This window comes from Sciurus vulgaris (assembly GCF_902686455.1).
Source record: "Sciurus vulgaris genome assembly, chromosome: 17".
Lineage (NCBI taxonomy): Eukaryota > Metazoa > Chordata > Mammalia > Rodentia > Sciuridae > Sciurus > Sciurus vulgaris.
Genome location: NC_136478.1, coordinates 13547746 through 13575186, shown reverse-complemented (window position 1 = coordinate 13575186; position 27441 = coordinate 13547746). Strand labels below are relative to the sequence as shown.

Genomic DNA, 27441 nt, shown 5'->3' with positions numbered 1-27441 from the left:
CATGTAATTAGATGAAAATATAAAAGCTACAGTAGAAAAGTATAGCCAATAAATAGACACCAGACATTTTTTAACAGTACAATGAACAGTGCTCAGATTTCAACTTCAATTCAGAAGGACCAACCAAACTAATTTTAATCACTTTGAGGTTTTTCTATCCTATGATCTCACTCAGTTCAACTGTCCCCACATTTGGTGTTCTGGGAATTGAACCCAGGGCCTTGTGCATGCAAAATACATGCTTTATCACTTAGTTACATCCCTAATACCCCCTAATACCCCCTTTAAATTTAAAAAAAAATCTTTTTTTTTTTTTAACTTTGAGACAGGTTCTTGTTAAATTGCTGAGGCTGGCCTTGGACTTGTGATTCTCCTGCCTTAGCCTTCTGAGTTGCTTATCTATCCTCATATTTGAAAAACAAAAATTTTCAGTGGCCGGAGTTGTAGTTCAGTGGTAGAGTACTTGTCTAGGAGGTCCTGGGTTTGATCCCTAGCAAATTAAAACAAACAACAAACAAAAACAAAAGGAAAAAAAAAATATTCAAGGACAAATTTCTTTCAAACTTTGAATCCAGGTAAATATTGTCTATTTGGGGAACCAAAATTTAAAAATGCCTAAATCTGCTTAATCGGTGGTAAATAAAAACAAAAAACAAAAACAAAAACAAAACCCAAAACCAAACCATGGATTTAGGCCTACAGATGATTTTGTGATCATTGACAGAGTGGGAACTATTAATTATAGATAAGACTTATGAATAAGACATATGTCTCTTTTGGCACTTGTACAAAAATCTGATCGACATGAGCTTTCCTTCTCCAGGTTTCCCACCCATTTTATAGTGAAGATTGGGAAAAGGGGATGCAGGGAATGTGCATAGCTGCCATAGGGAGGATATGGAGAAGAGGATTTCTAATGACTTCTCTGTCTCTTGGCATGATCCAAACACTGATTTTTGTAACGATGAACCTGCATTGACAGCAGATGGGTTTCTGTACCCCCCCTTCAAAAAAAATCCCAGAGGAATTTATTTTTAGGGTTAGTCTCAGCTGCTTACCATTTCCAGAAATCAAAGTTATGTAACCCTTGGCATACATAATGCACATTTCCTTGAACTGGGGGAGAGCATGAATGTGTGACCTTTGAAACAACATATACAATGTTAATGACAGTACATGACTTGAAAATCACTGGTTGTCACTCACTACTGAATTGGACTTTTAACCATGGGAAACTTTAAAAGTAACTGTCATAAATGATCCTCTGGAACTTTTGGGCTAGTGATTTTATCCCTCCCTTTAGTATCCCATTACTAAAGATAACTGTCTACCAGTGCTCTTCACTAGCATGAACTCAAAATTTGGTCCTGGGACAACATCTTTTACTTTCTTGTGATAAATCAGTAAAGAGTGTCCACCTGAGATCTGGAAAAAGTAATGTGTATTACCTCAAGAAACAGGCTTGTAGGAGTATTTATTCTGAAAAAAAATTTTTTTTTTCTTACTACTTGTCTACCCCTGGTTAAGTCTACTTCTGGCTCCATATTGGTGCTTGTCCCATATACACCAGAGTTCCAGTGTTCTTTTCTTTCGGTACTGGGGATTGAACCCAGGGATACTTTACCATTGAACTATATCCCCAGCCCTTTTTTATTTATTTTAAGATAGGGCCTTCCTAAATTGCTAAGGCTGGCCTCCAACTTGTGATCCTCCTACCTCAACCCCTGAGTTGCTGGGGTTACAGGTATGTACCACTGTACTGGGTTACACCAGAGTACTTGCCAGAAAAAATTATCCAATAAATCCGGAAGTGGAAATCCAACGACATTGAGTAGTTTGCTCCATTTCTTTGTCTTTCTCCCTCCCTCTCTCCTTCTCCCACCCCAAACTCCCCTTCCTTCCTTCTTCCTTTTTTTTCTTCTTTTTTAATTGGTTCTGGGGATTGAACCCTGGGTGCTTAACCACTGAACCATATTCCCAGCCCTTTTTATATTTTATTTTGAGACAGGGTCTCACAAGTTTCTTAGAGCTTCATTGAATTGTTGAGACTGGCTTTGAAGTTGGGATCCTCCTGCCTCAGCCTCCTGAGCTGCTGGGATTACAGTCAGTGTGCCTGGCTCTGAGTAGCTTTCTTGAAAATAATTTCAAGGGAGAAATTTGCCACCCAGGTGTCCAATGTAAGAACGTTTTTCCACCTTATACCAGATTTGCATATACATGACTTGAAAAGAAAATAATCAACCGGTTGTCACTACTGAGTTGGACTTTTAATCATGGGGACATTTAAAAGTAAGTATCATAAATGATCCTCTGGAACTTTTGGGCTAGTGACTTTTCCCCTCCCCTCTTAAAAGAGGTACTATCCCATTAATTAAAAAGAGAGACAAAGTCATTTTAATGCATTAATGAGACCAATACATGATTGCTTGGAGATTGAAATTTTGATATATGCAAACTAATTAATTTGAAGGGAGAAAATATTGATTATACTATTACAGAAGAAATAATTTGTGGGGTTAGAACCTTCAAGAATAGAATTTTGTCTTAGCATGTAAAATATCTTCAGTTGCATAAATATCTCAGAGGGGGACACAGGCTGCCCTGTTAGATTTCAAACTCTCTTAAGCCTATAATTAAAATAATCTAGGTTTACATGAGGCAAGCTGAAGCTATGGACAATGAGATACAATTACTCAAAGGTCAAGAAATTCAGGTTTTTGCTGTTTAGTTTCTTACAAGTTGCTTACCTGTGTGAGAGGAATCCCTAAAAATCCATAAGACTAGAAGGCTTGTAGGGAAATTTAGGAGGAATTAATGAGAGTTCTTTTTGGAAAACTGAGTGAATCTTAAATTTTGAATTTCGGAATTATAAAAGCTACAGTGAACTCCGATTATATGTTAGCATTTTGTATACATTACTCAATCTTTATAACTGCTGGGCAGATACTAGTCTCTTTCACAGTTTAAGAATCGAAAGCTTAGATCAAACAATTCTAATAATCCATAGAGCTGAGATTTGGAATCAGGCTGACGACAAATTTGGCCTACTGAACACGAAAATACCGTCACCCCAAGAACAACAACAACAAAATTAACTTTTGGAAGGTTTTTCTGAATTAATCTTGCAAATAATAAAATGACTCACAGACATTACTGCTTGAGGCTAAGAACAGAGTTTCGACAATTTTACTACATGAGAAAAGGGAATTGGAATATGGCTGGGAAGGTGAGGTGACTGTACACGAGGCTGGGTCGAATTTGCCGAAGGTCGTGAGCATCTCCAATTAAGGGAAAGGACCTTGCTAAGGCGAGTATTTTTAACAGTTGGTTCAATGGCTTTTAAAGTGGGGGTGGCAGGCCGGTTTTGGAGTAGAAAGAGGAAATATCTCGGAGAGGGAAGTTCCAAGAGCCACCCTCAGAGAAGGGCTGCATCCTGTCGCAACTGGCAGGTGCAGGGCCCACCTGCCCCTACCTCGGCCGCTATTAGAAGGGCGGGTAGCGGCAAATCCCACTCCCTACGCCCCAGTTCTCCAAATCCACTGTGACGGGCAGCGGAGGCCCACCCTTCAATGATGCCAGGTTCCGCCCGCCCAGCCCTCCGCCGCCCGCCGGCCGGGATGCGGCTCCGCGGCGCCGGGCCAAGCCGCGCCAGCAGCTACGCAGGTCCGGCGGGGCTGCGAAGGGCGGGGCCCGGGGCGGGGCCGCGGGGCCCGGGGGGCGGGGCCGCCGGCTGCTCGCGCGCGCGGCCGAGGCTCCGCGCGCCGTCGCGCCGGCCGGGCGTCCCTGTGCAGCCTCGGCCGCCAATGGGGGAGGTGGAGCCGGGGCCCGCGGGCCCGCTGGAGCCCCCGGAGCCGCCCGAAGCGCCCGCGAACCGCCGGCCGGCCGGGATCCGGGTCCTGAAGGTGAGGAGGCGGGCGAGCGCGCGGCTGGGGAGGAGAGGGAGAGGGTCGAGGCCGCTCCCGCTCCGCCTGGTGCCGGAGGCAGCTGGCGACCCCCGCCCCGCGTCAGCCAGTCGGTTCCGCGGCTCAGCAGCCCCACACCCAGCCTGGGCACTGCTGTCCGGGCCGGGGCCCCCGCGCGGCGCCTCCAGTCGAAGCCTCAGCCGCTTCGGTCCCCACCGCTGCCCATCCCTGGCCGCGCGCCACCCGCCTGGCAGGCCCACGCCTTCGGGCCGCTCGCCGCCGCCGCCCACCGGCTCCTTCGCCTCCCCGCGCCCGCCTCTGCTTCCATCGGCCGCGCCCGGATCCCGGGGGCCGGCTCCGGGGGGCTTTCGAGGGCGGGCCGCTTCTGGAGGGAGCGGGACTGCAAGTACGCAGGGCTCTCCCCGGACACCTGAAGACATCACCCCAGCGGGAGGATGGCGGCGGTGATTGGCCGGGCGCCGCGGGGTGCGCGGGCTGCGCCGGGGGAGCGGGCACGCTCTGCCCTCGGGGCTTACTATCCAAGTTCCGACCCAGTCCGGGCTCCGAGACGCGACGGGGGAGGCGGCCCGCCCCGCCCGGAGGGAGAATCCCGGGAGGAGCTGCTTCCCGGGGACTCGCCGGGCGTGTTGCGGAAGGGAGGAGGGGCTGGGCCGAAGGGGGCATTCCTGCTCGCGGGAGCGGGTTGACAATCCAGGGAGACCGTAATGGGGGGGGGGGGGGGGGGGGCGTTATGCAACAGGCAACTAGCGGGGTGTTTTGCCAGGAATTGGGGGAGTAGAAGGATATGAAAATATGCAGGCAAGGGGTGAGTGGAGCCTTGAAGGTGTTGACAAGAAGTTGAAATCCAGAAGGAATGCATAAGGCCAGGGAGGAACGGTAACGATGTCTAAAGGTAGGGGTTGTGGAGGCTAACTAGGTATTCTCCACTAGCCTTTGAAATAGTTGAAAAATTTTTCTGTAGGTCAGATATGTAAACTAGGAGTCCTTCCAGAGGTGGAATGGAATTCCTCTAAGACTTATCTAGAAGGAGAATCGGCGGGATAAAACTTGCCCAGGGGAGGAAGATCTGATGTTTTTCAAAAATAGTTTGCAAAATGATGAAGATACTTGAGGTTAAAAAATTAGGTTAGGCCACAAATGTTAATTAACGTTGTCGTTGAGCAGTATCTTCTCTTTAAGATCTTTGGTAGGACATCCCAAAGATGAGAACATAAAAAAATAGATCTGATGGACTTAGTGACTCCACGAAGCATCATAAACCAGTTCTCTAACACGTTAGACATTTTTTGTTATCTTCAAGTCTTGTAATATGATGACTTAAATAACTTCAAAATTTACTCAGACTTCTTCATAAACCTTAAACTGATTTATTGAGATTTATTTACCCTCGTTGGAATGTAATTACCCAACGTCTTTTGGATATTTAAAGCTGTAAAGTCACAAAATGTAAATTGTGCATGAACTCAATAAAAACAAAAATTCAACTAGCTTGGGTTATCAGGGAATGGCAGGTCTGAGAAATAGGTAATGCCTTCTGGCCTAAAAGGTAAACAATTTTGGGATTTTTTTGTTGTTGTTGTTGTTGTTTTTAATTTTTTGGTGGTGAGAGAGTGAATTGTGAGAGGAATTGAGAATTAGACTTGATTGAAGACAATTTTCCACTGGTTCCCTGAAGTTCCAATTTGGGAACCATTTGAAAGATTGCAGTGATCTTGATTCTGGTACTGAGTTTCTGTTGTGAGAGGCTGTCTCTAAGGCTTTTGCATCCTTTGCTTTGCTACATCTAATTAACATTGTGATCCTTGCAAGTAAATGGGATAGTCATGGAGAATAGGTGCTGGGTGTTCCACAGACAGACATTCTCTTAAGTAGCAGAGTGGCTGAATTTTTGTCAAGTGAAACTGGAAAAGAATGCATAAGTAAACAGATGACTTTCTGAACTGGAAAGAGAGTCATAATCACTTACATATTTTTCTCTGAAGACCCTTCAGAAAAGAATTCCAGGCTGCAGGTGTAGCTCAGTGGTAGAGCATGTGCTTATTAGCATCTAGCAGCCCTGGGTTCAATTCCCAGCACCAACAAAACAAAACAGAAAAACCTTTTTATTTTTGTAACTCTTTTATACTTACTATCAAATAATGAACATCATTATGATCAAGTAATATAGGTCTTTATAAAAAGCCAGACTAGATCAACTTCCATCTTTATAAGGGGTTTTGGCTTATTTCATTTAAACTGTGCTCCCTGTGACAGATGTGGTATTGCATGCCTGTAGTCTTAGCTACTCAGGAGACTAAAATGGGTGGATCACCCTGGCCCAGGAATTCAAATTCTGTCCAGCCTGAGCAACATAGTGAGACCACATTTCAAAAAACAAACAACAAAACCCTCAAATTGCTGAAGCATAGGATTAGTAAATTTTTCAGTTTTTTTACAAGGTTTTTAAACTTAGTCTGTAGAAGATATGTGTTACAATTAATCTAGTTTGTGAGTGCTATGAGGTTTTTTTTTTTAAAAGAACAGTTTTAAGTTTTTATTAAAATAATATGGGTGTATGGTTTATAAATCAATATCAATTGTTTTTTTTTTTTTTTCTTTTTTCTTTCTTTCTTTTTTTAGAGACATAATTATTTAGGAAAACAGTTACCCATTCAGGGGAGAATGTGGACTGTCTCAAAGAGGAGACTTTTTTTGGGGGGGGGTAAAGTAAGATATATATATATATCTATATATATATCTATATCTATATATATATATATATATATTCAAGGGACATTGTTGCCATCTTGACAGTGAGAAGCTTTGGGGAAAAAATAAGGCATACACATTCAAGGGAGAATGCAGGCCATTTCCACTAGGAGAAACAGCTGATACCAAAACATTTAAAAAAAATTTTTTTTAGTTGTCAGTGAACCTTTATTTTTTTGTATGTGGTGCTGAGAATAGAACCCAGTGCCTCACACATGATAGGCAAGCACTCTACCACTGAGCTACAACCCCAGCCCCCAACACATTTTTAAATGACTGAAATATTTTTCCTTTTCCTATGTCATCTCACCCATATGTTCCAAAATATTCCAGAACATTTATATCTCAGAGATGAGCCTTTATTGTTTTAAAATTTTGAATACAGAAGCATTTCCTATCTTCATGTATTTCACATCCTAATAGAACTTACTGAGAGGGAGAGTTACTTTGCCAGACTTTGTTTTCACCATGGATATTTTAGAGTTAAGGTATGTGGGCGCCTTTGAACTGATTATAGGCCTAATATTCATCTTCTTTTTTAGAGAGTTAAAAATGTAAAAGTGAAGTTGTGGGTTTTCAATTCATGGCTTACTCAAAAAAATTTTTGCTTTCTAAAAGCATTTTAAATCTTTAATGTACTCTATTATGCTTGTTTGTTGTGAGAAGTGATTAGAGTTGTGCTCCCTTTTAGAGAAGTTTGTGATAACAGCTTTTATATAAGAGTAAGGGAGAAGCTGGGTGCTGTGGTGCACACCTGTAATCCCAGCAGCTTGGGAGGCTGAGGCAGAAGGATTGAGAGTTGAGAGCCAGCCTCAGCCAAAGCGAGGCACTAAGCAACTCAGTGAGACCCCTGTCTCTAAATAAAATACAAAGTAGGGCTGGGGATGAGGCTCAGTGGTCACGTGCCCCTGAGTTCAGTCCCTGGTACCTGGAAAAAAAAGTAAGGGAGAAAATTAAGTGTTCTCAATCCAGCCATTCCAGTGGAATGCTCATTCTAAAAGCTGAAGGCGGCAAGAGGACGTTATCATCTGTAGTCCTGGTTGGTAAGAAGTCCTCTCCAGCAGTTACCTGATGCTTTAGGCAGTGGAATAAGACACTCCTGAGAAGGAAGCAGTAGGTAATTCAGCCTTGGCTAGTAATAGTGGAACAGATGTCTAGATTGTTCCTGTAAGACTTTGCATATTCTCCAGTCCTTTTCAGTGCCAATGATCAGATTCAGGAGAATGCTATCTAGTAAAGCTTTAACAGCTGTTTGTCTTCACAGCGTAGAATATATCACATGGGTAGGAGATAAATCCTCTGAGGTAAAGGATGACCAACAACATATATACATATATTTTGATGAGGTAAAGTTCCTTAAGGAATTTAATAGTCAAGGGAATATATAAGCACACTTATGAATGACTAGTAAAAGTTCTTCCAGAAGAAAGATCATGTGTAAACTAATATAATACTTCCTGATGGCTTTCTTGATAATTTTAAATTGTGAAGTTCAGTGGGCTGTTATTTGATTTTAGAAAAAATTTTTTTTTTTTTTTTTTTAAAGAAACCTTTTGGTGATTGTGTGGAGTAGTATCTACTTGGTCTTTCTCTTCGCTTAATGTAGAAAGCAGAGCTATTGTGTAAACGTTACTCTATCATGTAGAGTATGTGACAGGGAGACCATTTAATGTTTCTCAAAGATTAAAAAGTAAGGAATATTAAAAATTAACCAGTAGTTAACCATTCAGTGAATAAAATGAATGAATGGTACAAATGTGATGTCCCTTGTATGTATGAAATAAAAACTTGAAAGCTCAGTATTAATTCTGAAATGTTCAGCTTTGAGAAAATACATTTGATGGAAAAAGAGAGGCCTAGTTCCCACTTGTAGCAGGGATTTGTCCTAATTCCATGAAGTTATAATTGATAATCTTCAGGTTTTGAGTAGTTGTACCCAGATCTCCAAGATCTGCAAAATGATGAGTTTGCTCATATTATCCTAAATTTAAACAGTGGGGTCATTCTCACGCTTGTTTTTCTTTCTTTCCACGTGGGAATGCCTGTTAGCTTTTCCTTCCTCTTTCTTTACCATCTTTAGAAATTTAATTTCAACTCTCAACTATTTAATCTCAGTAAAACTAGCATTTGCTTTATTTATAGGTATTTCTGCTTTTCAATGAACTATACTAGTGAAAGTATTTTATTTACTCCCTTTCACTTTGTAGCTGATACAAAGAAAAGATTGTAGGGTTCTCTACAAAAATGAATAATGTGTTTCAAAGTTTGTTCAGCCTCCTACCAGAGTTAATTGAGCTCAGGTACTGCATATAACTCTGTGGCACTCTGTTAAGATACTATAATAGGCTCAGTGGAGGAGAGGAAATATGGAATAAACAGCAGTATTTTCAAGGTGAAGAAGTTCTGCTGAGAGAGTAGTGTCATTCTTTCAAGGAAGGAGGGGAGAAGAGATGAGTGATTGCGATGTCTGAGTGGAGTTAAAGAATAACGTCACGTGAACAAGTAGAAGGAAGATGTTTCTCAGTCACAGCGTTGTGGAATAGTGTATTTGGGGAGCTGTAAATAGTTGGATATGACTGAAACACAGAGTGAAGGGCAGTGGGAAATGAAACGGGAAGTATGTTGGTTTACTTATCAGTGGAAATTTCTTTTTGATTAAAGCGAGCAGAAATGGTCCATCATAAAAATAGAACAGGCAAATGTTGACTTGGACTTTTGTTATATTGACTGTTTTTGTTTTGAGAGTGACTTCACAATACATATGTGAATTTTACATTCCTAGGTTATCAAATGCCACATTAATTTTTTTGAAACATGTCAGAAATGGAAAGAATATTTGTGCAGTATTGTGCCAATACTGTACTTACTTATTTGGAATATGAAGCAGAGGGTTAGGACCATAAAGAAACTTAAAAATATACATAAATGGACATGTACAGCCAGATGTGATCACACATAACCTGTAATCCCAGTTACTAGGGAGGCTGAGGTAGGAGGATCACTAGTTTGAGGCCAATCTCAACAACTTAGTGAGACCTTGTCTCAAATAAAAGTAAAAAGGGTGGGGCTGTAATCACTAGTAGATTACCCGTGGGTTCAAGCCCAGTACTGCGGGGGGGGGGGGGGGGGGGGGTCCCGGCCCGCAGACTTCAACAGGAACCTGGAGTGGGGAGTGGGGATTGGGAGAGACAAGAGACATGAGAAATGGAGACAAGACAAAAGCCCGATCAAGTCAAAATGTTTATTGCAGTATTTTTTCCAGCAGTGAAGCATTGGAAAAAAAATCGAATGCTGTCAGTAGGACAGTGGATAAATTGCAGTGTATTCGTATAATGAATATTATTTTAATTAATGAACTGGGTATATTAATATACATATATCTCTAAGTCAGTGTTGAACCAAATAAAATTGCAGAGTGAAATATAAGTATGTTAATGTTTAGATAAAGTTTTAAATCAGGTAAGACAATTCTATAAATATTTCCTAGTATTCATATGTGGCAAACATTGAAAATGTATGAAATGATAAGCACTAAATACAGTTGTGTTCCTAGGGAGAGAGAGAGTGGTAGGGGATTGTGGGGTTCCAGGTAACCTCAGTTGTATATGAAGGAAGGAATTATATATATTTTCTTTAGATTGATGATTTGAACTAAATATGGCAAAATGTAAAAAATTTGTGCAAGTTGGTTATTAGGTACATAAGTGTTTTTTTTTTTTTTTTTTTTTTTTTTTTTTTTTTTTGACACTTTACTGAAAATAGAAGAGGACCAGAGAACATCATGGATGGAAGCATGAACAGCTGGCTGAAAAGAAAGTTATTATTCAGGTTAAGAATGGGCATTGCAGAGGCAGAAGCTCCATTAGGAGAAGGGGATGGTTGAGCAGAATTGGTGAATATAAAATAGGTGGGGTGAGGGGCTGGGGTTGTGACTCAGTGGTAGAGCATGTGTGAGGTACTGGGTTCAATCCTCAGCGTCATATAAAAACAAATAAAATAAAGGTATTGTATCATCTACAACTAAAAAATATTTTAAAAAATAGGTGGGGTGAGGGCTAAGCTTGTCTAATTTAGTAAATGTTCTAGCTAATAATTTATTTTTCTTGATATTTTTTAGAGAAATATGAAACGAAATGGGAGCAGAAATTGTTTAAATAGGAGAAGTAGGTTTGGTTCTCGAGAAAGAGACTGGCTGCGAGAAGACGTGAAGAGAGGCTGTGTTTACCTTTATGGAGCAGACACGACCACTGCCATTACAACTGCCACTTCCTCTGCTGCTTCTTCCTCCTCCTCTGACTTACATCTCGTCCTTTGCACAGTAGAGACACCAGCCTCAGAAATTTGTGCTGGAGAGGGAAGAGAAAGTCTTTATTTACAGCTTCATGGAGACCTGGTTAGGTGAGGCCTGAGTTTATCTACTGCAATATAAGTTGCATATTTTTCTGCCTAGAAGTGGACTTCAGGATTTTAATCATGCTGGGACTTATGTTGATCATGGAGTCACTAGACTTGAAAAGAGATTTGTCCCTAGAATGCTGACTTTATGATTCTAGAATTTAGAAACTATCATGAAGAAAAATTGAGTCCTTTTATTTGGAATACACTGTAGGTCAGATATCTAAATTTAAGTAAGTATTTAAAAAGTTAATGATTTTAGCACATACCTGTAATCCCAGAGACTTGGGAGGCTGAGGCAGGAGGATCCCAAGTTTAAGACCAACCTCAGCAACTTAGCTAGCCCCTGTCTCAAAATGAAAAGGGTTGGGAGTATCTCATTGGTAGAGCACCTGTTTAGTACCCAGTAAAGTAACAGAACAAAACAAAAGTTAATTATTTTGGAAATTGTAAATAAAATGAAATTGAAATGTATAAAACAGTATAGAGTGAGAAGTAAGTCCTCCTTTGTTTCTGGTGCCTCAACCACCCAGACCTTTTCATGAAGCTGATTGTTATTGCCCATTTCTTATGCATTCTAGGGATATTCTGTGCAAATATAAGCATATTAGACATGGTCTTAAAATTTAAAAAAAAGAACTGGGGACAGAGCTCAGTGCTGTAGTGCTTAGCATGCTCAAGGCCCTGGGTTCAGTCCCCAATAACACACACACACACACACACAAATTAATTAATATGAACATATACATATAGTCATGCGTGAGTGTCTCTCTGTAGGATAATCTCCTAGAAGTGGTTATTGGGTCAGTGATATAACAATTTATATTTTTGATAGATATTGTCAATATCCTCTTCATAGAGGTTATATTTCCATCCAAAATATAGACGCCTACCCATTTCCCCTTACTTTCTCCAGAATGTTAGTATTAAATTTTATATATATATATAGACACATGTATGAGGACATATCTGCTTGAACATAGAAACAATTGTTGGACCTCAAGCATGCTAGGCAAGCACTCCACCACTAATTACAATTCCAACCCCTTGACTGTTTAAATTAGAAAATCATAAAGTTAGCATTCCAAAGACAATTCTTTTCCAAGGCTATTGGCTTAGATTTTTGCAAAACTGAGGAATTTTGGTATTTCATTGTTTTATGTTTCATTTTTTTAGTGAGTGAAATTGAGCGTATTTCCACAGATTTAAAAGCCATTCATCTCTTAAATTCTTTTTATATAAACATGAAGAAAAAGTCTCATGGTCTTCTATTGTGCGTATGAATTCTTTGAGCTTTTTTTTTTTTTTTTTTTTAAAATCACCTCTAGTTCTTAGAAGTAGACATCAGATAAGAGTTCTTTCTTTAAATGCCTGACCATTGGTTTTCAGTCTTCCCCATTCCCTCTAATAAAGAAATGTCTTGAAACAGAACTCAAAGCTGTGGATTCAGTACTACTAAAAAGTGAGAAAGGAAGCTCCCTTACACCTTGAATGTGGTAATAATAGTAGCACCTCTAGCTGAGCTGAAAATTGATGTCATTTTAAAAGTGTAAACTGAAGTTTACTGTGTATTTCTTTTAGGATTTGGACTAATTCTTGAAAAAGTAGATTAGCATTTAAATGTTTTCCTTGTTCACCAGTTAACTACATTTCCTAAATCCATTTGTTCAAGGAAAGGATCAGACTAAGGGTGATCCTTAGGCTTTTCTAAATCTTAACGCTGTTTCTTATCTAATTTTATCAGGTGGAAAGCCTTGACCTAGATTATAGCTGTTAGTGATTGATTGAGTTCACTTATTTAAGCATATGATTTATTCATTTGTTTTCTAATGTGTATGTATGCAAATATATTAGAAGTGTGGAGAACTCCCTGGAGTTGGTTTGCTACTACTAGCAGAAATATTAGGTATTAGTTGTATAATTAAGAATCCTCATGTGATAATAGTTTACTTACTTATGTAAATCTAAATTGTACCTAAAGTAGATTGTTTAGCTGTTTTTAGCACTGTAGTCTATTTATAATGAAATAACCCTTTGAAGATATAATTATTTGAAAATAATGAAAACACTGTTGAACAGTGCTTTGAAATAATGGATATGCTTTTATTGCTGGAGTAGGAGTTCAAGAACTTATCCAAATAAGAACGATGATTATGATGATGATAGATCTTAGCTGACATTAAGCACTTGCTTGTGCTAGTCAGTGTGCATAGTGCTTTATACACATTTTCTCATGAAATCCTTATGATAATTCCAAGGGGGAGATAGTATCATCCCTTTTAGGTGAGGAAGAGACTTTGAGAAAAGTCCGGTATCCTGCTCAAGGTCAGGCAGGAACGAACAGATGTGTCTGTTGAAATGCCTAACATTCAAGGTAGATGACAGACTTCCTTTCTTCCAGTAATGTTCCTGCAGGAGAGGAGCAGCTGCCGTGGCAGCTCCCTTTACTCAGGTTTACCATTTAATCATGCTTATTTCAAGATCATCTGATCTCTTACTCAGTTGTTAATTGCTTGTGTTCAACCTTATATTATCTAATCAGAGGAGAAGGTACTTTCTTCAGAATAGCCCTTTATAAGACAGCTGACAATCTAAGGGATTATCATAATTAAGAATCTTCTTTTTTTTTTTTTGCTGATTACATAAGTGTAATATGTGTTCATTGAAGAAATCTTGGAAAATCGAAAGGCATAATGAAGGAAAAATATTCAGTGTTTATATAGATTATCTCTTTAAATCTCAACAATTGTGTGAATTAAAAATTATGTCCATTTTATCACTGAGGAAAATGAGGCTTAAGCATTGCACTACAGAATTAGCAACTGGAAATGGTAGAGCTGGGGTTTGAACCCTGGCATTCTGAATTCGAATCTCATTCTCAAAACTTATATTGGGTGACATTTTTTTCCCTAGATCTTTTTTTTGACTACACATCCACTTGTCCCTTCCTCCCTTACTTTCCCTCCCTCCCTCCCTCCCTCCTCCTCTCTTTCTTTCTTTCTTTTGTGGCACAAGGGTTGAACCTAGGGGTGCTCTACCACTGAGCTACATCCCCAGCCCCCTTTTTTTTTTAACTGTAATTTTTTTTATTCATTTAAAAATTTTTGTTCTAATTAGTTCCAACCCTTTTTGTTTTTTTATTTTGAAACAGGGTCTTGCTAAGTTGCTGAGGCTGGCTTCAAACTTGTGATCCTCCTATCTCAGGCTCTGAAGTAGACATATACTTCTTAATAATTACATATTTGGGGTCATACCGTATATTCAATTTTATATCCTACTTCACTTAATATATCATCTTAATTTCACTGTTATTAAAAATTCTTTAGATACTAGTTTTAATAGCCATAGAATATCCCATTTTATGGTTATACTGTAAATTATTTAAAATTGAGAGATAATATGCAATAATGCTGTAGAGGTTCAATTCTAGAATGAGATTGGTTGGATTAAATTCTTCCTTTGACATTACTATATAAATATATAATCTGTGCCTTGGTTTATTTTTCTGTAAACTGGAGGATATTAATATTTACATTGTTGAGTTGTCATGAGGATTAAATTAATTACATTATACAGATTAAATGAATTAATATATACCTGTAAAGTAGTGCTTAAATCATCCATTTAGGAAGCATGTTAAAATAGATTCTGGGGCTGGGGAGATAGCTCAGTCGGTAGAGTGCCTTCCTTGCAAGCACAAGGCTCTGGGTTCGATCACCCAAAAAAAAAAAGAAAAAAAAAAAAGATTCTGATTTAGTAGATGTGGGAGTGGGCCTGAGACTGTATATTTCTAAGTTCCCAAGTGATGTATTATACTTTGAGTAGTAAGAGAGTGAATGATGTCTGGCCACTAATTAGTACTCATTTCTTTCTTTCTCTCTCTCTTTTTTTTTTCTTCCTTTTTTAGTGCTGGTGATTAAACCCAGTGCCTCTCACATGTTTAGCATGTGTTCTGCCACTGAGCTATACCCCTAGCCCCATACTCAATAAATTGCCTATTAGGGTTGCCTATTATCATTTAATTCTTAGTAGTGTTGTGTTGATTAAACCAGTGCCTATAAATCTTTACATTGCTGGTTTTTCTACGTAAAAGTCTAGAAATGGATTATTAGAACTAAAATCTATGTTTTCTCTAAATCATCCTTTATTTCCTCAACTTTTTTTTATAGCCATGTGCTTGTCATTTGAGTATAAGTGAAAGTTACTAACTTAATAGAAGTTTAGCACTTGAAGGAACCTAAGAGTGATACCTACTAGTGAAAATAAGTCTGCCCAACACTAACCCCCCACCCCAATTATGTGGGGGGAAGCAGGGTTTTTTGACTGTCTAACTACTAGGGAGAGTCACTGGCATTTAGAGGGCAAGGGACCAAGAGGCTTAGGGTCTTCACTGTGCAGGATAGCAAAGAATTGTCCTGTCCCCAAAGCCAGGAACTTCCCATTAGGAATTACTGATTCCATTCCCCCCGCCTCCTTTTTTTTTTTTTTTTTTAAACGAGTGTGAAACAGACTCAGAGAGTCCAGGTCGTAAGCGCATTCCTCAGACAGGCTCTCGTGGTAGAGCTGTAGTCGGAATGCCTGTGTCTAGCCGCCCAGTCTATTCCTTACATTATTCTGTGTGGTGCTCTTTTCTATTGAACTGTTCAAGTGATAAATGACACGCTAGTGAAGCATAGTGTAATTGTTGCTTTCTGTCCGAAGAGTTGTAACAAGATCAACAAGATCGTATGTAATAAAATGGATTGCCCTTTGATTCTTAGTCATCAGAATGACTAAGATTTCTAAGTGTTTGATAGCCATCTTTTAAGATAAGCTGAGAACTAATAGGATGTTTATAGCACTCGTGGGATTTGGGATTGAGTTCTAGGTCCCTTTTCTGACATTGACTTGTTGAGTAACTTCTAAGTCAGCAAATTTTGTTGACTGCACAAACACACATCCACACCTTTTGTCTTCCCCTTTTTGCAGTGCTGGGCATCAGACTCATGGCTTTGCACATACTGGTCAAGTGCTGTACCACTGAGCTACATACAACCTCAGCCCTGTTTACCATATTTTGAACTGAACTGATTACCAATAAGGAGGAAAAGGAGTTTTATTGTTTTGTTTCGTGCTTCATTCATCTTTCTGTGCTACTTAAAAACCTTAAAAGAATATATTATCAAAACAAAATTGGAATATAAATAATTTATTTTGAAATAATTTTTTAATATTTTAATACTTCTGAAATCAGCTTGTATTTTACTGTTTATGGTAGGTCACAGTTTAATTGGCAGTGCTTTTTCTTCCTTAATGGTTATTCTGACACCATCTGGTTTACTGCAGTGTACTTCTGACACTGAGCACCAGGATTAGTGCTGACTTCACATATTAAAGGGCATGGTCCTGCTGGGTGTGTTGGTGTACGTCTGTAATCCAACCTACTTAGAAGGTGGAGGCAGGAAGATCACAATTTTGAGTCCAGCCTAGGCAATTTAGCAAGATTCAGTCTCAAAATAAAAAATGAAAAGGGGGATGTAGCTCAGTGATAGAGTACTCCTGGCTTCAGTACCCAGTACTACTAAAAATAAACAAATAAATAGGGGACATGGGTCCTCTCAAAACTGCCCTTACTCCAGCTGCTCTTTGAGGGTCTCCAGGCCACTTCTTTTTCTGAATAATTGTCTACAGATTTGGAAGTTCCTACAACCCCCTTGGGTTCAGTAATTTGGTACAAAGACTTATAAAACTCAGGAAAGTTCCTTATTACAATTACAGTTTTAATATAAAGAATACAAATCAGAATTGGCCAACTGAAGGGTAAAGTCTGGGAGAGTCCCCATTACAGAGCTTCTGTGCCCTGTCCCATTGAATCTGGGTCTGTTACCCGCTGGCACTTCACCAAGCAGGAAGCTAGCTCTACTGAATTTCTACTAAGTTTTCATTGGGGCTTCTTTACAAAGCCATGGTTGATTGAATCATAGTCCATGTGACTGAACTCAATATCCAGCTCCTTGGCTCCCTCACCCAGGTCAAGTCATTGCTAGTCCTCAACCCTCTAATCATGTGACTTTTCTTTTGTGACCAGCCCCCATCCTGAGTCACCTTGTCTCTTAGCATAGACTCTGGGGGTATTTAAGGGACCCTGAACAGCCAGGACGCTGTTCACTCAAGATTTAGAATCTATCTCCAAGGAACCAGGAACAAAGACCAGTCATAATCTTTATTATACAATACGGGTGCATAAAAAATAGTATATCTTTCAAATGATGTTATATTAGATATTATCAAATATGGTAATTTTAAAATAACCTTTTTAGGTTTCATGGTATGATTAAGTTGACATATGAAGTGCTTTGAGCTCTCTTCTGCATAAATTATTTCAGCTGTATAAAATAATGTTTGTCTAAAAGAAGATTGGCTTTGTAATGAAACAGATACAAGTTCAAACCCTGATGTCATTACTTCCTACTTGTGTGACTTTCTGAATCTTGGGACTCTCAACCTCATTTTTCTTATTTGCAAAATAGGCATAGTTTTGTAATATCTTAAATACCTTCAGCATAGCCATAACGTCAAGCATAAGTATCTTTATTGTTACCATTTGAATTTTTTATGGTATTGTTGATTTTAACATTTGGAAGTTTTATCTTTGTAGGTGGAGAGGAATTGAGTTTTAATCTGAATTTGAGGTAGTAATGGTGCAGAGTTTTTTTTGGGTTAGGTCTTTGATACAATGTGTTACTTCTTGTTTTGCATTTTAACAGTTTGTACTTTTGCTTCCCAACATTAACTAGAACTTTGTGTATGTGTACTTTGTGTGTGTGTGTGTGTGTGTGTGTGTGTGTGTGTGTGTGTGTGTGTGTGGTGTTGGGCATTGAACTCAGGGCCTTGCACATGCTAGGCAAGTACTGTACCTGGGATTTACATCCTCAACCCAAATGATACTTAGAATGAAATTTACTCTTCTTTTACACGTATCTTAACTATGAGCACTGTTCAGAATAACAAATACAGAAAAATATTACTGTTGGCTCAGAGAGACAGTCTGCTGTTGATAGCATTGCTGCATCGTGTGGCTGATTTGATGAGAAACTATCTTAGGCACCTGTATTCAGATTTACATGGACTGTAGTAGTATTGCCACTCTAAAGCAGTATTACAAGTAGTTCAACTGCTAAATGTAACTTTTTGTTGCTAGCATTACTCTCTTCTGCATTCTTCTATTTTGCAGTATATAATTTCTCTTTGATTTGTGAGAAATTTAACAAATAGCTAATTACTAGCCTGTTAAACTTTTGGAACTTTGAAACAAAAAATTGAGTTGTAAGCATATTATAGCATTTCCCTCCCCAATACTCTACTCTCTTAAGCACATGAGTTTAATGAGTAAGTGGAATTAGTCTCTCCTTTTACTCGTTCTTGTATTTCTTTAAACATGTTTACTCATTTATGCTAAGTTAATGAGAGCAGATGTGGAGGTCTCCTTTTTTTTTTTTTTTATCATGAGGAAAAATACTTTAAGTGGAAATATATAAAGAGGATTTCCAAAATTTACAGAGCCTTTTTTAGGCCAGGAAATTTGATCATGTAAAATATGTAAATTAGTGTTTCTATTTCTCTAAGTTTTCTATAGAAAAATAGGAAAATTGAAGAGGCAAGAGTTAGCTTGGAAGTATAATTATTTCTTGGTCCTGAGTATGTGATCATTATATGGAATTATAGTATTTAAACACATTGAAGTCTATTCCTGAAATAGTAGGGTTTAGGTGGAATTTGTATTATATTAGGAAGAGGTCTTGGATGTTTCATAGACTCTTTTTCTGTTTTCTCAATAATGGGAATCAAATGCAGAGAGCCTTGCACATGCTAGGCAGGCATTCTGCCACTGAACTATATCGCCAGACCTTTTTTAGTTTGAGACAAGAGTCTTGCTAAATTGTTCAAGTTAATCTTGAACTTGTGTTTCTCCTGCCTCAGCCTTTTGAGTTACCTGGGATATTTTTACTCTATGTTTTACTCAATGTTTTTACTCTAAAAAGTTTATTTTTCACTTCTATTCAACTCAATATTTATTGATCTTTATGGACTATATTCCCCTTTGGTCTTTGGTTCTTTGTAGTAGTTTATTCTGAGTTTATTTCATAGTTTCTGGAACCTAAAAGACTAAAGTGAGTAGCAGATGGTTGTTTTGTTTTTGTCTTTTTTGCACATCAGCTTGATTCTGTTCCTCAGTTACCATTTTGATGCAGTTGTTTACATGCAGCTTTGTAGCTTTCCTGTGTCCTTATATTTTTTAACTGAAGTCTTGTTGCCAATAGCATTTTATAGTTTTTCAACTATAAAAAGATGTACTTTTTATCTTTTTGCCATGATGATAAGTATATAATTTTCTTCCAATCAACATAATTCAGTATAGTTCGAATCCTAAAGTTTTTTAGAACTATAATTGTCAAGTTTTTTAGAATTATAATTGTCATATTATTGTGAACACTTTCTACATGCAAGATATTTTGCTGTACACTTTGTTATGCAGTATGTTGATGTTGTAACTAAATAAACTTAATAATTCTTTGAGTTAGATTTTAATTGTATATTCCCATTTTATTGATTAGCTTTTAGTGAGGATGATTCTGGGGGAGTTATTGGGCTATTCACACCTATGAAGCTGGTGGAAATATATAGCATCCCCAAAGTCTACATCTATAGTTGTGTGTGTAACTTCTATGAAAGCAGTTATGGCCAAGTATTACCTTTTATATGTCATAATTTCTCTGCCTTTAAATTTGACCAGAGATTTTCAAAGCATTCTGCAGGGTCTCAGAGATTCTTTAAAGGGATATGTAAAGTCAAAACTATTTTATAGTAAGATAATAATTTTCTTTTTCATTTGCAGCCCCTCATGGGTATGCTGTGGAACTTTTTAGAGCCTGGGACATGATATCTCAACAGAGTGAAGACAGAAGTAGATTTGAGAATTTAGCTTTCTTGTATGAAACCAGTAGTTAAAGTTACAAAATATAACTTGCTAAACTTATTTATTTATTTATTTCTATTTTTTAATTTTTTTTTTTGGTTTTCAGGGATTATCGAACTCAGGGTCACTCAACCACTGAGCCACATCCCCAGTCCTGTTTTTTGTATTATATTTAGAGACAGGGTCTCACTGAGTTGCTTTGTGCCTTGCTTTTGCTGAGGCTGGCTTTGAATTCTCAATCCTCCTACCTCAGCCTCCTGAGCTGCTAGGTTAACAGGTGTGTACCACTGTGCCCGGCAAACTTTTTTATTTTTGAAAACATATTTTTAAAAATTTAAAAATATTTTTGTTAATGAACTTATTTTAGGGCAAATGAATCAATCTTTGGAAATTCTTAATTTTAATTTCTAATTCATTAAATATCAATGGCTTATGCTGCTTGTAAACAGAAGTTCTTTGGGGTCCTCAAAGAATATAGAGACAGCTGGGCGTGGTGGTATGTGCCTGTAATCCCAGCAACTTGGGAGGCTGCAGCAGGAGGCTCACAAGTTCAAAGCCAGCCTCAGCAACTTAGCAAGGCCCTAAACAACTTAGTAAGACCCTGTCTCAAAATAAAATACGAAAAGGGGAGAGGATGTAATTTAGTGGTTAAGTGTCCCTGGGTTCAATGTTCAATCTCGGGTATTCTTCCAGAGAGAGAGAGAGAAGAGAGGAAAGAGAGAGAGAGAGAGGAGAGAGAGGAAAGAGAGAGAGAGGAAAGAGAGAGAGAGAGGAGAGAGAGGAAAGAGAGGAGAGAGAGAGAGGAGAGAGAGAGGAAAGAGAGAGAGAGGAGAGAGACTCTGACACTAAAAACTTTGAAAACCACTTGTTTAGAGTAGTTATATCCTATGATCCTGAAGGAAATCTTGACCTAGAGATGTAAAAAATGAGTATATAAAAAATTAAAAATTTAAATGAAGCATTTTTATTATTTGCCAAATGTTTTTCTTTTTAATTGTGTGAACAGGAGACTGGAACCCACTGAACGACCTCTTCAGATTGTTTATGAGTACTTATCCAGGCTGGGATTTGAGGATCCTGTGCGCATACAGGAGGAAGCTACAAATCCTGATCTTGGCTGTATGATTCGATTTTATGGTGGTAAGAGTTTATCAGTGGCTTTGTGAATATGTTCATTATTTTTAAGTTGATTATTTGTGCCTCTGCCTTTAGCTTTTAAAAAGTATTCTATCAGAAGCTATTTTTGAATCAGTTAACTAGTGTTAAAGACATCCAAGTTACAAGAAAAACAAAGGGTTAGGGAGTGAGGGAAGATTTTAAAGAATTAGCAAAAGTATCTTCCCTTTTTATTTTTTGTTCTTTTTGTTATTTTGTTTTGCCATCTTACTATTTTTATACCTTTGCCAGAACTGTGATTGGATCATGCTTTTAGTATGAGTTATTTTTTCAAGCTCCTGGTAAAATCTGTGAACTTTTGGATAGCTCAGTATTGTTGAGAAGTACAGTGAATATCATATATGACTTGACATCTGATGAATGTCAAATTTGTTTATGGTGAATTCATGGGTTTTAAATCATGGATTTTTGACTGTTTCTTCTCTTCTGTGCATTCCCTACTTGCCATACTGTTTCTCACATGATCACTTCAACAATAAAGGTAGATTTATTAACATGAGATGTATGTATATATATATAAATTTTTTTTTTTTTTTTTTAAATACTGGAGATTAAACCTAGGGATGCTTATCCACTGAGCCACATCCCCAACCCAGGCTCTTGCTAGGTTGCTTAGGATCTCACTAAGTTACTGAGGCTGGTCTCAAACTTGTGATCCTCCTGTCTCAGCCTCCTGAGTCATTGAGATTACAGGTGTATACCACCTCACTGGCTAAAATGAGATACTTTTATGAATGTATCCAATTCTACATAACCTACTAATACTGCCACTAAGTAAAATTCATTGAGTGCTATGTACCTTTATACTCACAAATTATCTAAAGTACTCATTACAGTCACCCTATGCTGTAGGAACTACTAAACTTTTTACAGATCAGAAAGCTGAAGTAGAGAGTTTAGGTATCTTGCTCAGTGTCATATATCTAGCAGGTGACAGACTCATTTGACACCTAACAGTTTTGAATTAATATGACCCACTTACCAAACAAGCCAGGATAGTTAATTTATTAATGTATGTAATCATGTGCTAAGACTCTCTGCTCTCCCCCTCCTTAGGGAATGACTTATTGATTTTTTTTTTTTTTTTTTTTTTTTGGTACATTATACTTTTTTTCCTTGTTTTTGGTGGTGGGTGTTACTGGGAATTGGACTCAAGAACACTTAATCACCTGCCACATCCCTTTTTATTTTTTTATTTTGACACAGGGTCTTACTAAGTTCCTTTGAATTTTTGATCCTCCTGCCTCAACCTCCTGAGCCGCTGTTACTGGCATGTGCCACTGTACCTGGCTATGTATACTTTTTGACGTAACTCTTAAACAATGTAATAAGTCAGTTTTTATTAAAGATACTTCACAAAAGATTTTATTTATAATTTTTGTCATAGTACTGCTTTATGACATGTAGTTCATTAAAAGTTGGTTTTGTTTTATTGTATTCCTATTAATTTCTGCCTTTGGAAATGACCTGTGCTATGTGGTCTTGTTTTTGTTTTTCTTACTTTTATTCCTGTGTAGTGAGCATTCTGACAAGATTTTTTTCCTTTTCTCATTTACCTTTGGCTGCAACATATTAATATTTGATCTGTTATTTTCCTTTTTACTTTATGGTTAACCATTCTGATCTGCAGCTGTCCTATATAACAGCCTTTGAGAATTAAACCCAAGGAAGAAATGTTTTTTTAAAAAAATTTTTTATAGTTGTAGATGGACAGAATGCCTTTATTTTATTTGTTTATTTTTATGTGGTGCTGAGGATTGAACCCAGTACCTCACTCATGCTAGGCAAGCACTCTACCACTGGGCTACAGCCCCAGCCCCAAGAAATAAGTTTTGAAGTTAATTCTGGAAATAAATCTGTGTTAAGGATTATTATGATTAAAGTCTAAGTAATTTTTGTGTTTCTTAATTCTTAGAGCACTGTAAGGTCTGGGTTTGTTGTTGTTGTTCCTGTTTTTGGCACTGGAGATTAAACGCAGAGGTGCTTTACCACTGAGATACATCCCCAGTCCTTTTTATGTTTTATTTTGAGACAGGGTTTTGCTCAGTTGCTGAGGCTAACCTTGAATTTTCGATCTTCCTGCCTCAGCCTTCTGAGTCTCTGGGATTACAGGTGTGCACACTGCCCCTGGCATAAGGTTTAGCTATTATCATTGGGGGATCTCTGTCTCTCTGTCTCTGTCTCTCCCTCTCTCCTTCTCTCTCTCTCTCCCCATCTCTCCCTGTGTTCCTCTTTCCCTCTCCTTCCTTCTTCCTCCCTCTCCCCCACCTCTATTTATGGTGCTGGAATTTGAACCCAGGGCCTTATGTGTGTCACATAAGTGCTGAACCACATTCCCAGCCTAGCCCAGAATTGTCTGTATAGCAAATACATTACTGTAAGAAGAAAAGTAACATAGTTCATCTGATATAATTTTTATTTCACAAGCATAGTCTACATTTTATTTAGTCGAGGGAAGAGAATATAAAAGGTTCTATTTGGTTTGCTGAGCCTTTTCTGGGTTATTCACAAGAAGTATAAACATTTCTTTTCAAACACGATGGATATCAAAATTAGAGCACAAATTATTTTTTAAGTTCGTTTTACAGGTTATGTTTATACTTTTTGATAATGCTCATGATGTTAGTGTTAAATGTATATCACAGCTATATATTTTCATTGGAATGATAATTGAAATATTGGAGCAATTTTGTTGTTGTTGTTCCATAAAGGAAAAATTTCAGTTAAAACCCAGTAGTTCCTCCCCACCCAACTGGACTTCTTCTGAAATGCCATATTGAAATGATATAATTTTTTTTTCTTTTTTCTTTTTTTTTTTGGTACTGGGGATTGAACCTGAAGGGGTACTTAACCACTGAGCCATATCCCCAGCCCTTTTTTGTTATTTTATTTAGAGATGGCGGTCTTGCTGAGTTCTTCATGGCCTCCCGAAGTTGCTGGCTTTGAACTCAAAATCCTCCTGTCTCAGCCTCCCGAGCTGCTGGGATTATAGACCTGTGCCATTGTGCCTGGCATGATACAATATTTGTCATTAAGTTATATTACTTATCACTTATATAATACAATACTTTGCAGTCCTAAAAAGATTGGGGGTGATTTTTTTCTTTAAAGTGAAATGGAGTAATTTTCAATATCAGTTAAATGGAAAAGAAAGGTACAGAAGAGTATATATAATATGTTACTTATTATCTAACAAAGATAAGAAAATATATATATATATATATACAGACATATATATAGTTCTTGAATTCTTGAGTGATATGAGAGTGAATGAACAAATGAGGGAGAAAGTTCCAGAAGAGGGAAATATAAATAAAATCTTTTGGTAGTTTATGGGGGGAAATGGTGCTAGGTTAAAGTTAAATCCAAGAAAAATCACTAAGACTAATTTGAGGAACACAACCCACTTAATGTCATATAACTTGGTTAAAACAAAAACCAACTTGAAATACTTATATGCTCCTTATCAGTGATTGAACCTGAATTCTTCATTATACATTTTCCTTCTAGAATGAAACTTGAGCCTTAAAACATTAGTGAACTACTCTTTACTCATTGAGATTTCTTTTGCATTTGGGTGTAGTGCTCAACAGTTGACTTTGGTGCCACTAATTTTCTTCCACCTCTTGACAAATTATAACATGACCAGAATCTTAATATACCCTTAAGAGGATATTCCAGTGGTGTCTACAAAAATACTAGTTTGTAGTACTTACATTTGTTAGTGGTTGGGAGTGTTAGGGAACTTTCTATCAACTTAGAGAAGTTAGTATAATTTGAATGGGAAAATTTAGTTCAGAAAAGAGTTTTTTAGCCAGGTGTAGAAGTGGCTAATTAATGCTTGTAATCTCAACAACTTGGGAGGCTAAGGCAGGAGGATTGCAAATTTCAGGCCAACCTGGGCAACTTAGTGAGACCCTGTCTTAAAAAAATAAGTAAATACATAAAAAGTGCTGGGACTGTAGCTCAGTGGTAGAGCACTCCTGGGATCATTCCCCAGTATTGAGGAGAAAAGAAGGTAAGGAAAGTGGTTTTTAAAGTTAATTATTCTTGAAAATTGGCAATATATGCATCTGGTATCCAAACCAAAAGATAGGTAGGTGAGTAGACAAGTGAGTTACACCTTTCTCACCTTTCTCATCTATGGGCTCTGTAAAAAATTGCCTCAAAACTTAGTGATTTAAAATAATAATGAATATTTGTTTTATATTGTCTGTGGACTAGAAACCTAGGAGGAGCTTAGCTGGATGGTTCAGGCTTGGGTCTGATGAGATTATAGCCATCTGAAGGTATGCGTGGGTCTAGAAGATTCACTTTCAGTGTGGCTCACTCATAGGGCTATTACAGACCTCTCAGTCCCTGCCAATTTCTTGTTATGTGGACTTCTTCATAGGGCTGTCTGTTTTCACAGCATGGCAGTTAGCATCCTCCAGTGATGAGACATACACACGTTTACACATACCTACACAACCATGCACACACATGGAGGACTCAGTTTCTTTTTGATAAGTCACTGAGACTTGGACCACTTTTTTTTTTTAAGAAGTGACTTACTAAATACAGCCCCACTGTAGAGAGGGGAAGGGGAATTAGAAACTAACTTTTTTTGCACTGGGGATTGATCCCAGGGACACTTAGCCACTGAGCCACATCCCTAGCCCTATTTTGTATTTGATTTAGAGACAGGGTCTCACTGAATTGCTTAGAACCTTGCTAAGTTGCTGAGGCTGGCTTTGAACTTGAAATCCTCCTGCTGCAGCATCTTGAACCACTGGGATTACAGGCATGTTCCACTGCACCTGGTTAGACTCTAACTTTTGAAGTGAAAGTATTAAAGAATGTGTATGTAGCTTAAAATCATTGCAAAAAGTATTCCTTCCCTTTCACCTGTCTCCTCACCTTTCTCAGTTCATGAATCCAGGAACAAACACAGTTAACCGAAGGAAAGATGTTTTCGAAGTATTCCTTTTGAAGCAAACAGCTTAGGAATCAGCTTTAAATATTTTGTGTGTAGACTGTGAGTCAGCTTAGTTAGAATACAGTGTTAATGAGGCCAAGGTTGTGAGGGCCTAAGTTCAAACTTGTTAATATTGTGTTCTCTGGTTATAAAAAGTACCCAGTATCCCAGGCAGCCTTTAGGCAAATGTGCCTTATCAGCTGGGCTGAAGAGGGAGTTCTGAGGTAGAAGGGAATAGAATGGTGCTCAGTGAAATTCATGATAGAAAGTCACAGAAGTGTTTTACACTGAAGTCGAGTGGGTACCATGATCAATCATGGGTATTAACATAGTGCATTAATCAACCTGCTTATTTGTGTAAAAGGAGTAGTGTGGAGGGTGTGATATGCTATGGAAGTTGTAGTTTTGGGACTGCACAGCTTAGGTAGCATAACTGCGTGCCTGAACATTTTTTTTACCATGTTCTCTGCACACATTGTTTAAAACAGTTTTGTCCAACAAGTATAAAAATAAAGACAGCAGACACAGAAGAACCACATAGTATCTTTCCATTTGTTTAAAGTTCAAAAACAGGTTAATATCAGCTTTTTGTTTAGAGATGTGTGGCAGTACTACTGTCTTTCAGTCCAAATCTATTCTTTCTTTCTTCCTTGGTAACAGAATTGTAGTTGGTATGTTATTACCTACCCGGAATCCACCTCATCCCAGCCTGTCTCCAGTTAGTTGTGCACATGTGACAATATTTTCTTCATGGTAGGGAGTGGAATTGATGGGTGCCACTTCTGTACCTGATCCCTAAAACCTCCCATGAGGGCTGGGGAGATAGCTCAGTTGGTAGAGTGCTTGCCTTGCAAGCACAAGGCCCTGAGTTCGATCCCTAGCACCACAAAAACAAAAACAAAACAAAACAAAACAAAAAAAACCTCCCATGAGTGCTTCTCAGTGTTCTTTTCTGGGGTTAGGATGGCAGTGATTCAAGCAGTATTTGAAATAAAGTTTAAACTGACAGAGCTACCATCAGCTGGAGTTTCTAAATGACAATATTGACTTCTGGTTATTCAGAATACCACCTAGACATAAAAAAATGCCGGTTGTGTTTGAGCCATTATATACTATTTGCCATAGCAGTTTAATACACTGTCATAATATAGGTTGTATATATTTTTGTACAAATGAAAAAAAACAGAGCAAAGAAAGGATTATTATAAAAGTCAGGGGAGTAGCTAATTTGTAGGGTCCAGGGAGGAAGACATTATTCTTATAAGTAGAATTTTTGAGTCATTACA

General features: G+C 38.1%; 1 protein-coding gene across 2 annotated transcripts in view; it reads left to right on the top strand.

Moving 5' to 3' along the window:
- The first annotated feature begins 3702 nt into the window (after positions 1-3702).
- Positions 3703-27441, top strand: part of PHLPP2 (PH domain and leucine rich repeat protein phosphatase 2) — a 67707-nt gene continuing 43968 nt past the window's right edge. The window contains exons 1-3 of one of the 2 annotated variants that reach the window (XM_079117734.1): positions 3703-3902; positions 10789-11069; positions 21029-21162. In XM_079117734.1, coding sequence (XP_078973860.1) covers positions 3804-3902; positions 10789-11069; positions 21029-21162 — 514 coding nt within the window. In that variant the 5' untranslated portion in view covers positions 3703-3803. Of the gene's footprint in view, positions 3903-4744; positions 4816-10788; positions 11070-21028; positions 21163-27441 lie in introns of those variants that run through there. The other variant, XM_079117735.1, reaches the window with a different exon arrangement.